We start from the raw sequence: 15323 nt of genomic DNA on the forward strand, positions 1-15323 counted from the left end.
TGGCACTGCAGGATCCGAGTCCATGGTGGCGTAGTGTTACTTATGGTAGACCTTGTTACATTTGTCCCAGCTCTCTGCAGTTCATTCACTAGGTCCCCCCGCGTGGTTCTGGGATTTTTGCTCACCGTTCTTGTGATCATTCTGACCCCACGGGGTGGGATTTTGCGTGGAGCACCAGATTGAGGGAGATTATCAGTGGTCTTGTATGTCTTCCATTTTCTAATTATTGCTCCCACAGTTGATTTCTTCACTCCAAGCTGGTTGGCTATTGCAGATTAAGTCTTCCCAGCCTGGTGCAGGGCTACAATTTTGTTTCTGGTGTCCTTTGACAGCTCTTTGGTCTTCACCATAGTGGAGTTTGGAGTCAGACTGTTTGAGGGTGTGCACAGGTGTCTTTTTATACTGATAACAAGTTTAAACAGGTGCCATTACTACAGGTAATGAGTGGAGGAAAGAGGAGACTCTTAAAGAAGAAGTTACAGGTCTGTGAGAGCCAGAAATCTTGATTGCTTGTTTCTGACCAAATACTTATTTTCCACCATAATATGCAAATAAAATGAAAAAAAAACTGACAATGTGATTTTCTGGATTTTTTTTTCTCAGTTTGTCTCCCATAGTTGAGGTCTACCTATGATGTAAATTACAGACGCCTCACATCTTTTTAAGTGGTGGAACTTGCACTATTGCTGACTGACTAAATACTTTTTTGCCCCACTGTGTGTGTATATATATATATATATATATATACACACACACGATTGAATGCCGATTGAATGCCAGGCACAGTCTGCTATAATTTGCTCTGATCTGGATTTCGTCGATTCTTCTGTAATCCGGGTCGTGAACCATCTGTGACGCACCTCTCGCTACCTAAGCATTACATTCTTACCTCCTCAAGCAGACCGGTCACAGCGTCTATGTCCCGATAGGTCTTGGTCACTCTGCCCACCCGCTCAGAACACAGGACTGAAATTTAAAAGAATAAAAAAAAAGGGCAAAAAAAAAAAAAAAAAAAAAGAATTAAACCATTTATTTCCTGTTATAGCAACGATAAAGCCATGACGTACTGTATGTGTCCCTGTCAGGGTAACTTAAAAAAATCACACTCTCACCAGGGTAGTCACCTTTACCAAAATTAATTAAAGTTAATGCACCCCCCCTCCATAATATTGGAATATCCCATTTCTGGTAAGTCGCATGCTCACTGGGTACAACCATAACCTTGCTCAGGGGGGGGGGGGGTCTTGTCATTGGCGTAGACACTAATTGGCAGTAATTGGGTCTTTCTGATGGCAAACCCTAACTGTGCATTCCAGTAATGGCAAGTATTGGGGTCAGCATTTGTTTAACTCTTGAAAAACTACGTTGTCTCCATCTTATACACCAAGCTGAAAAAGTTTACAGCACATTGTGGAGCTTTATCTACCAGTGATCTTGGCGCTCTCCAGCAACGATAGCACTACAAGTCCCAGCATTCCCATCCAGTCCTGCCAGTGGCTGGGAGTTGTAGGTTTACGACAGCTGGAGAGCGACAGTCTTCACATTGCTGATTTATGCGGCTGCTTGGGTGGAGATTCCTGGAGAAGAAGCATTGCCCGGGGCCACACATAACCGGTCTTCCCAATGCATGTTATTGCCTTGATGTCCATACTAAGTGATAAGAGAAGAGGGGCAAGGAGAAAGAGGCCTTGATTATATGTTATTAGGAAACTATGAGAAAGGTCAGGCCAGATGACCTTGTCCATCCCCCTGTATGGCTGACGCTCATCAGTTACCTTTTTCATGTAGCAACAAGTCGTTCCCTGATTAATCTCCATAAAAGATACTTTAAAATCTTAATTGTTGTTTTTTTTCCTTTTTTTCACAAAGTTCCAAGTTCCCACTAGAGGGAGCTCTAGATACTGTTTTATTATGGTGTTCATTCTATAAACTGTCTGCAGTGAGCTCCTACGCTCCCTCTAGTGGTGGCTGCAGGTGGCAGGAACTTTATTAGTGCTGCGTATGCAGGGGATTTGGAGCTTTGTATCAGAAATTCAGAACACAAACCACTATATAGATATATTAAGAAATTAATCAGGACCATAGACCATAGGAATATTATCCTGAGTTAGACAAAGGTAGCAGAAAAAAAACAAAAACATCAGGACCCAAGTTGTCTTTAGCGATGATTTCCAGCCAGACAAGAATCAATCGTTGAATAGTGACTAATAACAATCTGGAGACATTTAGTGAAATGTACCTGTGCTGTGACTTAATGATTTCATTGTGTCATCTAACTAAGGACCTAACAATTCATTATGTTCCATGGGGTGGATACTGGGATACATTTTTGTTAATAAGAGATCTGTAATTTGACTACCTTGGATGTTAATGACTCTCCAGATCTTTAGTATCTACACTTTAACTTACTTTTAGAGCAGGCTGAGCCTTGTGGTTCCCCAAGTCCTGCATGTAAAGTGCATAAACACATCAGGAAGCCTCAGGGACCTACAATAATTCATCTGCTCTGGACAAGTAGGACTTCCCAGGCCACCCATACACCAGGAATGGGTAGATGCTATCTAAAGTGTTCAGACCACCAGAAAACAAGGAGCGTAAACAGATGTGCTCACCCTGACGCCTTACAGACCTAGCAAAGTAACACCAACAACCTCCAATATCTCCAAACTCAAGACCCCTCAACTATCTACAGGACCTTGCAATCACAAATAATCGACAAAAGAGCTGACTATCTAATTTGCCAAGGAGGAACCAATTATCTACTAAGGGATGGCCCCTTTCTCTCGTCCATACTGGCGTGTCGGACCCTACCTTCCAGGTCATCTGTTATCGAGTCCTCATCAATTTCGAAAATAATATTTCCATTGCACTCATTGTCGTTTGCACGGCGGTAGGAATTTTCCCAGAACTCCATGGCTGCCGGAAGGCAAGTGGTGGCAAGTACTAGCACCCTCAATGGGGATTGTGAACCCCTCCAGGAACTTTACTGGGAATTTTGGAGAACAGGCAGCTCCCAGCGCTGTGCCTGCTCATATCCTCACATCCAGTGTCTACAGACATCAGAGGGGGTGGCAGTGAGTGGCACTGTGTAGTGTGCAGTGTCAGTGTGCAGTAGTGGAGCTTGCTCTGATCCTCGGTGTCTGTGTATATACACCTGGCTGGGCAGTCCTACTCCCAGGACAGGAGGGCGGGACAGGCAGGCAAAACAACACTCTCCACTCCACAATAACATACAGGGCTCCTTTCAGATGGTAATAAGTCAGTGACCCAACCCCTTCATTCCTATGGGAAAACATCTCAGAGATCTTCTATATTGTGACTGCAGGGAAAACAATGTAATAAAAACTCCCCCTTTCAGTTATGAGAAATGGTATGTTCCAAGCATTGACAATCTGACACCTGCTCTTATCTGTAAGCCATAAACATAGGAATGGACACAATAACAAAGTGTGCAAACACACGTCCCCAAGTATATATACACACACATGTATATATTTTACATATACATACACACACGTATAAATGTACATACATTTATACACACATCACACACATATGCAAAACACAGCGGGTAAAATAAGTATTGAACACTCCACCATGAAATTCTCACCAGGAATGACACAGGGAAAAACTATTGAACACTGATGAAAGAGAAGTGCGAAAAGCAGTGGAAAGTCATGACACCAGAAGAATCTATCAGTAATTAGAAAGCAATCCTGCTACTTGGTGAAAAATAATCTCAGCTGGCTCAACTGATGGCCTATAAAGGGGTGTCTCATTACCAAGGTGCCACACAAGAAACAGCTCATGATTATTGGACGGGCGACCCCTGGATATTCGTGTCCGACTGAACAGTTAAAAAAAAAGAAAAAAGTTTGGTTCGGATACCAGAACAGTACCCGAACCCAAACCCCATTCACTTGAATGGGGGCCTAAACATCCAGTGGTTGCAAAATTGTCATGTGTATGACAACACAGCAAACGCTGTCTTTGATCGGCGGTAAAATCATAACGCTGGTCAGAGAGCTACAACTCCTATCAGCTCTAAATAAATAATGAAAAATTAAAAAAAAAAAAAAAACACAGCATGGGTTCCCCTGTGTTTTTGACAAATTGCCAGGCAAAATAGACAGCTGTAAGCTGCAGCCCTCCGCTGTCAGCGTTAGCAAGGCTGGTTATCAAGAATAGAGGGGTCGCCACGCTGTGTTTTTAAATTTAAATAATTGTAAAAAACGGCGTGGTGTTTCCCTTATTTTTGACAACCAGTCAAGCTAAAGCAGACAGCTTGGGGCTGTTATTTCCAGACTGGTAAGGGGCCATGGATATTGGTCTGCCCCAGCCTAAAAAAAAAAGCAGTCCGCATCTGTTAGATGCGCCAATTCTGGCGCTTTGCCCGACTCTACGCACTTGCCCTGTGGCAGCAGCAAGTGAGGCACATATTTATGGGGTTGAGGTCACCTTTGTATTTTTCGGTGACATCAAGCCCACGGCTTGATAATGGAGAGGCATCTATAAGAAGTCTATTCATAATTTACAGTACAACTATTCTCACAGGGCACACCGTGTTTTTTAAATTTTTAAAAAAAAAAAACAGTTTGTTGACCCCTCTGTTCTTGATAACCAACCTTGCTAAAGCAGACAGCTGAGAGGTGCAGCCTTGCAGCTGTCAGTTTTGCCTGGCTGGTTATCAAAAATACAAGGGAACCCACGCCTTTTTTTTTTTCAATTATTTATTTATTTAGAGCGCAGGCTGATGAATATTCCCATCAACTGCTGCCTTCTCTCACTGTTATTAGCGGCAGCAGGCATAGGCTGATGGGAGTAGTAGTTGCATCAGCTGACGCCAGTGACCCGAGATAAACATTTTACGTCCGATCACAACTGTGGGCTCACGTTGTCATTTGAATCACGGCTCTCTGACCGGTGGTATTAATCTTAGAGCCGATCAGTGAATTAACTGTATGACAGCGTGAGAAACACCCAGTGTTCGGGGTGCCGAATCTGAACAGCAGAACGGACTTCCTGGTTCACCATTTCATGTTCTGGATCCGTGTCGAAACAGTATGTCAGTTTGGATTCGCTCTTCTCTACTCAATGTGTAAAAGCATTGAGATCACTCAAGAAGATCTTTGCAACCTTATTGTTGCAAAACATACTGATGGCATTAGTTACAGAGGAATTTCTAAACTACTGAAGGCTCCAGTGAGCACTGTTGGGGTTATACCCTTTGGATGCCGTAATACACACAATGTTTGGATGCCAAAGGGCACTGTATCTCACCTCTAAAAAACACCATACCAACAGTGAAGCTTGGAGGTGGGAACATCATGGTGTAAGACAAAACAGCACTAATGGGTCAAAACCCACAATTTCTCTCAGATAAATCAGGTACCAGCAATAGAGAAAAATAAAATATAACTTTTAATGAATAACCATAAAATTAGAGCTACCCTTAAAGGGAAGGTGAGGTACTAGTGAAATAATTAAAACTCACTTTTAACCTATTTATGTTTTGGCTAAGCACAAAGGTGTCTATATATAACACAGGTCAACGAAAAAATTTTTTTTTTCTGGTGTCCAAAATATTTTAATGAATTTGGGGTATTTTTGGGGTGCTGATTCTGAATATGTCATCAGTTTTGCCAGATTGGCTCAAGTTTTTGAGATTTTTGGTATCTTATTTATAGCACTTGTTGGTAAATGCGACGCATCATCTCATTAATTTCTTTGGATTAGTACTTGAACTGAGCAGTTCTCAATATAGTTTTGTGTTAATTAGTGTTCTAAAAGTTTGTTCATAGCTTGATTTTTGCACTAACTTTATGTTGTTGTCTGTTTTCCAGTGAAAAGCATGAACTCATCATGAAGAAGTTGTCTTAACGATCCAGACTCATTCTGTTACATTTGTGGTGAATATACACTGCCAAAACATAGAAGAAACATAACAGACTTCGTAAAAAAAGTGTATTTTGCCTATTTTGGGGTTATGCTTGGGGACCAAGACAAGTTTTGGGCACCACACATAGTGTGCAAAGCATGTATCGAATTATTACGAAAATGGAGCAAAGGACAAAGAAAAAGCTTCAAATTTGGTGTTCCAATGGTGTGGAGAGAGCCAAAAAATCATCATGATGACTGTTATTTCTGTGCAGTGCAAGTGCAAGGATTCAATAAGCATAAGAAACGAAAATGGGAGTAACATGGAATCTGCAAGAAGGCCTGTCCCTCATTGTGAAGATGTGCCTGTACCTGTGTTTACCATAAATAACAGTCATCATGATGATTTTTTGGCTCTCTCCACACCATTGGAACACCAAATTTGAAGCTTTTTCTTTGTCCTTTGCTCCATTTTCGTAATAATTCGATACATGCTTTGCACACTATGTGTGGTGCCCAAAACTTGTCTTGGTCCCCAAGCATAACCCCAAAATAGGCAAAATACACTTTTTTTACGAAGTCTGTTATGTTTCTTCTATGTTTTGGCAGTGTGTATTCACCACAAATGTAACAGAATGAGTCTGGATCGTTAAGACAACTTCTTCTTGATGAGTTCATGCTTTTCACTGGAAAACAGACAACAACATAAAGTTAGTGCAAAAATCAAGCTATGAACAAACTTTTAGAACACTAATTAACACAAAACTATATTGAGAACTGCTCAGTTCAAGTACTAATCCAAAGAAATTAATGAGATGATGCGTCGCATTTACCAACAAGTGCTATAAATAAGATACCAAAAATCTCAAAAACTTGAGCCAATCTGGCAAAACTGATGACATATTCAGAATCAGCACCCCAAAAATACCCTAAATTCGATGAAATATCTTTGGCACCAAAAATGCTGTTGACCAGTGATCAAGTGTATAGACTCCAATGTATGTATAGTACATACAACAAATTCCAGTCCTAACTATAAAATGACTGGATTATGCCCTAATTAAACCACATAATAGGCACAATAATCATACTGGAGAAGTAAAAGCTTAAGCACCCCATACAGATAAGAATCAGTTGTAAACTCAGATTAGAAACGTGCACAAGGGTTACCAAGCGTTAAAGGGGAAGTTGCTCAAACAGGTGTAAAACTAGGAGCAAACTAGGCTTGTTTTTCTGGCTGCGTATAAGCCAGGGGGATGAATTCCATAATCCTAATAAGTGGCTATAAGGTTGAAAATATGGAAACACAGTAAATATGTAATACCCCTGAACTTTCTAGGTCTTCCAGTCATAATTATGGTAAGTTTATATGGGTTCTTAATTGATAGGCCCATTTGTTATGGATGAGTCACCGAAGGAGGAAAAAACAAAAATAATAGCTAAGTCCAGAAAACCAGAGAAGTTGGCAGCTATCGGATTGCAGACACCTGAAGCTATCCACAACTAGCAGTAGCCGTGGGGGGTTCCTACGGTGCCCTAGACCCCTCGATCACAGCTGGAGAACTAAATTAGCCTAAAGACAGAAACGGGAAATCTAAACTGCCCCAGAGCAGACCCCAAAGCAATAGGCAGCCCCCAACATATAATGACTGTGAAGCAAGATGAAAAACACTAACACAGATAGAAAGATAGGTTGAGCAAATGATGGGGCCCAAGCTAACTAAATAGGAGAGGATAGAAAAGCTGCTGTCTGCAATCCGCAAAAACCCTATCCAAAAATGTACCAACAGACTGATAGGAAAAACAGGCCCTGAAGTCGCTAGGCTTCAAAAAGACTATATCAGCACTCAGGTATATTCTGAAGACAGAGCCAGAGATCAACAGATCAGAGACAAAAATGGAATTCAGCTCACCCCTGGCCGGGGATGGCTGAACTCCAAAAAGCAAGGCAAACAAAACCAGAACTAAAGTGTACAAAAGGCAGAGCAAAACTTAGCTTTGAGAAGCAGAAAACAGACTGGTCTCCAAGAATCCAGCAGGAAAATCACCAGCAAGGCAGCAGGGCGTCGGCTGCCTTATATCCAGTCATCAGTTCCTGTGACCCAGTCATCATCTACCTGCTCAGCTGTTTGGTAATCAGCCTCATTACCTTCCTTCGCCAGAAGGGGGAGTTCATCAGACCTCACTGGTGAAGGGAAAAATGAACTCACAACACCCATTGGTCCAGCCATTATGGTTCCCCATGAGGCACCGTATACTCCCCAAGAAGCCATATTCTGATGCATACATACAGAATATGGCTTTAAACTAGAAGAAGAGGGGATGGGAGGAAAAACAGCAGACAAGAACATGCAGAAGGACAAACTAATCAAGGATACTAGATGTGGTACAGAGGACCCAAGACAGGGTACTCAGAAGAAAGCTAAGAAAAAGGAAGCAAAACTTCTTTCCTGCATGATGACCAACGCAAGAAGCCTGACCAATAAGATTGAAGATCTGGAGTTGGTAATGTATGAGGAAAAATACGACGTAGTAGGAATAACTGAGACATGGTTAGACGACAGCTATGACTGGGCGGCTAACTTGCAAGGATATGATTTGTTTAGGAGGGATCGTAAAAAAAGGAAAGGGGGTGGAGTCTGTCTATATATAAAGTCCACTTTAAAGCCCACACTAAGAGAAGATATACAAGAGGGAAATGAAGAAGTGGAGTCTCTATGGGTGGAGATACAAGGAGGGAAAAGTAATAAAATCCTCATAGGGGTTTGTTATAAGCCACCAAATATAACAGAAACCACTGAAAATGTATTATTGAAACAAATAGACAAAGCAGCAAATCACAATGAGGTGATTATTATGGGGGACTTCAACTACCCCGACATAGACTGGGAAACTGAAACCTGCGTATCTCAGAAAGGAAACCAATTTCTGTCAGTGACCAAGGATAATTATCTGTCACAACTTGTGCAGGGCCCAACTAGAGGGACAGCCCTTCTGGACTTAATTTTAAGCAACAGGCCAGATAGAATAACAGAAGTACGAGTCGATGGGCACCTAGGGAACAGTGACCACAATATAATACAATTCCACTTATCCTTCAGTAAAATGCCCTGGAAGGGGGTTACGAAAACGCTGAATTTCAGGAAAGCAAAGTTTGATCAGCTTAGAGAGGACGTTCGCCGAATTGATTGGGACAATGTCCTCAAAAATAGGAGAACAGAAAATAAATGGGAAATATTTAAATCAGTTTTACACACCCACTGCGAGCTAGCCATACCGTACAGAAATAAAAGGGCTAGGAACAGAACACCAATGTGGCTAAATAAGGATGTAAAAAGGGTAATAAAGAACAAGAACAAGGCATTTAGGAAGCTAAAACAAGAAGGCAATGAAGAAGCACTAAAAAGTTATAGAGAAAAAAATAAAAAGTGTAAAAAACAAATACCGTATTTTTCGCTTTATAAGACGCTCCGGATTATAAGACGCACCACAATTTTTGAGGAGAAAAATAAAAAAAAAATATTTTTTAATAAAATGGTGGTGCCTCTTATAATCCTTGCATCTTATTGCTTACCGGGGTTGGTGGCTGCGGTGTAGAGGGATCCCAGGCTCGCTGCTGGAGGAGGCAGGCGTGGAGTGATGCTGCAGGCCGCATTCAGGGATGAGGGGGGGCTCCGATGTGTGCTGTTGCTGCTGCAGAGTCTTGTGCTGGTGTCAGGTTTCTCCACTTGTCCGGCGGTTGGAAGCCGGTGCTGCGGGTGCTCCGGTGCGGCGTTGTGTGCCCATCGATGCCCGGGGCTCTGCCGACATTGTTCGACAGACCAGAGCCCCAGCATTTCCTCGGTTCCCTGTATATGTGCGCTGAAGTGCCGGTAAAAAAAAAATGGCCGCCGGCGCGTGCGCAGATGGGATCTCGGGACCAGTTCTCGAGAGATGAGATCTGAAATCTCATCTCTCGAGAGCTGGATCCCGAGATCCCATCTGCGCACGCGCGGCGGCCATTTTTTTGCAGGCACCACCGCGCGCACACAGGGAACCCAGGGAAAATGGCCGCCGGCGCGTGCGCAGATGGGATCTCGGGACCCACCTCTCGAGAGATGAGATTTGAAATCTCATCTCTCGAGAACTGGGTCCCGAGATCCCATCTGCGCACGCGCCGGCGGCCATCTTTTTACCGGCACACAGGGAACTGAGGAAATGCCGGGACTCTGGCCTGTCGCTCAATGTTGGCAGAGCCCCGGGCATCGACGGGCACACAACGCGGCACCGGACACACCCGCAGCAGCGGCCAGCAACCGCCGGACGCCCCCGATCACAGCCTAGGTAAGGCATGTCCGCTTTGTAAGACGCACCCCTGTTTTCCCCCCAAATTTTGGGGGGAAAAAAGTGCGTCTTACAAAGCGGAAAATACGGTACATTTAGCAAAAGTGGAAACTGAGAGACTCATTGCTAAGGATAACGATGTTTGAAAAGGAAAGTAAAACAAACACCAAACTATTCTTTAATTATACAAACAGTAAAATGATTAAAATTGATGGTGTCGGCCCTTTAAAGAACAATGAGGGTGAAATCATAGAGAGCGATGTGGGAAAAGCAAATGTTTTAAATACTTTTTTCTCAACAGTGTTCACACAGGAAAAGGATTTGCCAGGGGAAATGCAGAGTGATAATGTAAACTCCCCATTAAGTATTAGCTGCCTAACCCAGGAAGAAGTGCAGAACCGCCTTCGTAAGATTAAAATTGACAAATCACCAGGCCCTGATGGCATTCACCCTCGGGTATTAAGGGAGTTAAGTAATGTGATAGACAGGCCTCTATTCCTTATATTTAAAGACTCTATAGAAACAGGGTCTGTTCCTTTTGATTGGCGGCAAGCAAATATGTTACCAATATTCAAAAAGGGGTGTAAAAGGGAACCTGGAAACTATAGGCCGGTAAGCTTAACATCTGTTGTGGTTAAAATTTTTGAAGGGTTTCTAAGGGATACCATTATGGAATATCTCAGTGTTAATAAATGTTTAACTCCATATCAACATGGATTTATGAAGGATCGCTCCTGTCAAACTAACCTGATCAGCTTCTATGAGGATGTAAGCTCTCAAATGGACCAAGGAGAATCATTGGATGTCATTTAGCTCGACTTCTCTAAAGCATTTGACACTGTCCCACATAAAAGATTGGTAAGTAAGATGAGAAAGCTTGGGCTAGGGGAAAATGTGTGTAGATGGGTAGGTAGCTGGCTTAGTGATAGAAAACACAGAGTGGTTATTAATGGTGCATACTCAGATTGGGCCAGGGTTACTAGTGGGGTACCACAGGGTTCTGGATTGGGCCCTCTACTATTTAATATATTTATTAATGATCTAGTGTATGGCTTACACAGTAAAATATCAGTATTTGCAGATGATACAAAACTATGTAAGGTAGTTAACACAAAGGAGGACAGTTTGCAACTACAGACAGATTTGAGTAAATTGGAGAATTGGGCAGAAAAATGGCAAATGAGGTTTAACACAGATAAGTGTAAGGTTATGCACATGGGAAGGAGAAACAGATGCTACAATTACTTACTAAATGGGAAACTGCTGGGGAAATCAGATATGGAAAAAGACTTAGGCATCTTAGTCAATAAGAAGCTAAATTGGAGTGCCCAGTGTCAGGCAGCTGCCACCAAAGCAAATAGGGTCATGGGATGCATTAGAAGAGGTCTGGGGACACGAGATGAAAACATAATTCTCCCTCTGTACAAATCACTCGTCAGACCACACTTGGAGTATGGTGTGCAATTTTGGATGCCGATGCTCAAGAAAGACATTACTGAACTTGAAAGGGTTCAAAGGCGGGCTACTAAAATGATAAATGGAGTTGGTTCACTACAATACCCAGAAAGCTTATCAAAATTAGGTCTATTTACTCTAGAAAAGAGAAGACTTAGGGGAGACCTAATATATATGTACAAGTATATCAGAGGGCAATACAGAGATCTCTCCAATGAACTGTTTGTACCAAGGACTGTGACAAGAACAAGGGGGCATGCTCTTCGTTTGGAGGAAAGACCATTTCTGCACCAGCATAGAAGAGGGTTCTTCACGGTAAGAGCAGTGAGGCTCTGGAATTCTCTTCCTGAGGAAGTGGTGATGGCCAACTCACTGAATGAATTTAAGAAAGGAATGGATGCTTTTCTTGTGAGTAACAGTATAGAAGGTTACGAATAACATAATATTATAGGTAGATGGTTGACCCAGCTTAGGGGAAGGAATTTTTTTTCCCTATGGAGAAAATCGGCTTCTACTCTGTGGGTTTTTTGCCTTCCCCAGGATCAACAATGCAGAACAGCTGCACTAAAAATAGGCTGAACTAGATGGACATAAGGTCTTCCTTCAGCCTTCAAAACTATGTTACTATGTTAGAAAGTGTGGACAAGTCTGTGTCTCTGTTCTTGGACATCAGACGGTGTTCAGTGACATCAGCACATTGATTGCTTGGGCTTGCCAGGATCCAGGGTTTGGCGAGTATACGGGGGGGGGGGGGGGGGCTGCAGGGGAGGCTCAATATTATAGTTTGTGGGGACATTATAATTATATGTGCAGGAACTCAGGAGGGCATTTTTACAACACATGGGGTAGTTAGTTTCTTTTTTCCAGCTGAAGTTGTCTAGCTGAAGTTCCCATATACCCACTATGATTGGGGTTCACCAGCATACATGTTTAGATCAGAGGCCCACTGAAGCCTTATTTTGCTTCCTCGGTGCGGAAACGCAAGCTATGCATCTGGATGAAGAGCAAAATGAAAAGATGGCAGATAAGGCGTAAAGGGGATTTCTATTACTAAACCTCATTCTCAATCCTCAGGTCTTCCCCTTTTTAAATAATCACATACATCCACAGCAACTTAGAGAGAGCTGCAGCTCTCACGTCTTCTGGAAGCATGGGGTTTGTCTGAAGGCGTGGAGAGTGAAGCTGAATGGCCTCAGGGATCGCGTGACAATGTTACGCGAACCCTGGGAGAGCCAGTGCCGACACTGCTGGGAAGGTGCCGGCACAAGAGGGGAGTATAGGCATTATTATTTTTGAAGGGTGAAACATCAGGATTGAGAAGGGGTTGTCTAAGTAGTGGACAAGGCTTTAAAGAATCCTGAGGACAGTTTCTGGACATATTAGACTGGTATGTACACCAAAAGCAGTTTTAAACTTGTTGGGGATGACAGCAGTAAGATCCTGCCTTCATTCTGGTTATACGGTAAATGACAAGCACGCTCTGTGTAACTAAGGTGCCAAGATTCCTGTGTAAGACATGTTTATACCAAGCACCATATGTACCTAACATGCCAACATCCAGCACCTTATGTACTATGGTAATAAGGCCTCAATGCGGACACTCACATGAGCCTTTGTCCTAATTTCGTATCTAATTGGCCAAAATACAGAGGTACCGTTCTGAGGGATAACTTTGTAATAATAAATCTGTTCTATAAGGGCGGCTAGCTCCTCATAATATGATTAATTGCTACATTTGTACATGTTTAGAAGGACAGGTTTGAATCACCATTGCCTCCAGAGGAGTTAAAGGAATTTTAGGCTTCAGGGCTCATAACTCATATACAAGCCAAGTATATCTGATCTTACCTGCATCTGATACATGACGACTATAAATGTAACGTCATACACCCAGTGTACATTTAGAAAGATCTGGCTAATTATGCAGCAATGCCATCTCTAAAGCTATGTCCAAGGGGCAGCATGAGGCTCCTTGGCATCAATGCAAAATCTATAACAAGACCTCCACAGATCATGTGATATTTATGAAGCTGGTGTCGTCCTATGTGATACAGGGTCCTTTATCCCCACCACACACCATGCATTGGAACAAATGCTGCCTATGATCTACCTACAGTATAGCTCAGCCTGACCCATGTAATAGTGGCTATAATGGTTGTCACTGAGGTTTCCTCATAGCAAAAATAGCTCAAAAATGGTGAACAGAGGAGAATGCTGGAAATTTATTTACTCTGGAGTTTGGAGAAGTCATCTGAAAGGCTGTTTGGCCATTCAAGCAGAATAAAAAAAGATCACAATGGTCCACATTGCTACGAACAGCGAAGAGGCTTCTGTGACTATTATGTTCAGGTACTTTCCTTGGTAAAACATATCTGATCCCATCAATAACACCACCGATTACAGGGCAGGGCGTTCTGGAGAACATACCTGTTGGATTACTGGAGCACGGGCTGGATGGCTGCCCTGACTTCTGTGGAAGTGGTTTATTATGAGTGACTGATGAAGTCCTGAGTACCAAGTCTCCACCAAACTCTTGGCCTGGCCCAGTCATGTGTTTTCAGGTATGTTTTAAGGTCTACAAGTCTCCACTAAGTTACTGTTGGGCCAACAATGTGTTTTGGTGAATACAGTAGTGTAGTGTGGTGGGGGACATCTTGGAGCAGCGCACAAAATTCTTGCTTTGCCCCAGGCGCTGGGAACCCACGGTGCACAACTATGTACCCATTCATTATTGATCCTGAAGTGGTAATTTCTGCTAATTCAGTCCTTTAGGTGTCGCATCACTGGCAGTAACACTAGGAGCGCAAAGGTGGCAGGCACACATGGGTCCTGATGTTCCAGGGTTCCCCCAATGTGGCCCTCAGCAGCATTACTTAATATCACATAATAAACCAGGGGCCTGTGGTAAAAATTCTTTCACTAAGGGTGAGTGCACACGCTGCGGATTCACCTGCGGATTTGCAGGTAAAACCGCAGGTAAAATGACCTGCGGGTTTCCTGCGGATTGGCCAGCGGTTTACACCCATGGACAATGGAACAGGTGGCAAACCGCTGCGAAATCTGCAGAAAGAATTGACATGCTGCAGTTTTAAAACCGCAGCAAATCCGCACGGAAAATTCCGCAGCATGTGCACTGTGGATTTGAAATCCCATTGGCTAACATTGTACTGTACACTGTCTGCGGAACTGCTGTGGATCCGCAGCAGAATCCGCAGCGTGTGCACATACCCTAAAGGCTCTGTCACACTAAGCGATATCGCTAGCAATATCGCTATAACGTCACTGGTTTTTGTTCCTGCTGTGACGACGAGCGACGCGTGGACGCGGGAGGGCGACGTCAAGATCGCCTCGTCTGACAGGTAAGTAGCGACCCCCGACCCCTGCGATGTCGCTGGTGAGATCTGCCTGTGACCGCGTCATATCGCTGGTCGGGATCGCTGGTACATCGCTAAGTGTGACAGTACCTTTACACAACAAAATGCACACAGTCCAAACATACAACCTGGCAAAAAAATCCCATCAATTTGGGTTGAAAAGGTCATATTTGATTAACAAGAACGGTGAAACTTCTTTACTATAAAAGCAAAAAATCCATAAATTCTAATAACCCTGAGAAAATCTGCAACATGATGTGGAGACAGAAGACAGGGCACATAAGTGGGCATTAG

The 15323-nt window shown here is 43.0% G+C and overlaps 1 protein-coding gene across 4 annotated transcripts in view; it reads right to left on the reverse strand.

Moving 5' to 3' along the window:
• LOC141086555 (trafficking kinesin-binding protein 1-like) overlaps positions 1-15323 on the reverse strand; it is a 73597-nt gene that overhangs the window by 10628 nt on the left and 47646 nt on the right. For 3 of the 4 annotated variants that reach the window (XM_073572697.1, XM_073572701.1, XM_073572700.1), the window contains exon 4: positions 890-966. In XM_073572697.1, coding sequence (XP_073428798.1) covers positions 890-966 — 77 coding nt within the window. Of the gene's footprint in view, positions 1-889; positions 967-2811; positions 3122-15323 lie in introns of those variants that run through there. The other variant, XM_073572699.1, reaches the window with a different exon arrangement.

This window comes from Dendrobates tinctorius, unplaced genomic scaffold (genome assembly GCF_039654945.1).
Source record: "Dendrobates tinctorius isolate UK_male_01 unplaced genomic scaffold, ASM3965494v1 ptg000032l, whole genome shotgun sequence".
In the NCBI taxonomy this organism is placed as follows: domain Eukaryota; kingdom Metazoa; phylum Chordata; class Amphibia; order Anura; family Dendrobatidae; genus Dendrobates; species Dendrobates tinctorius.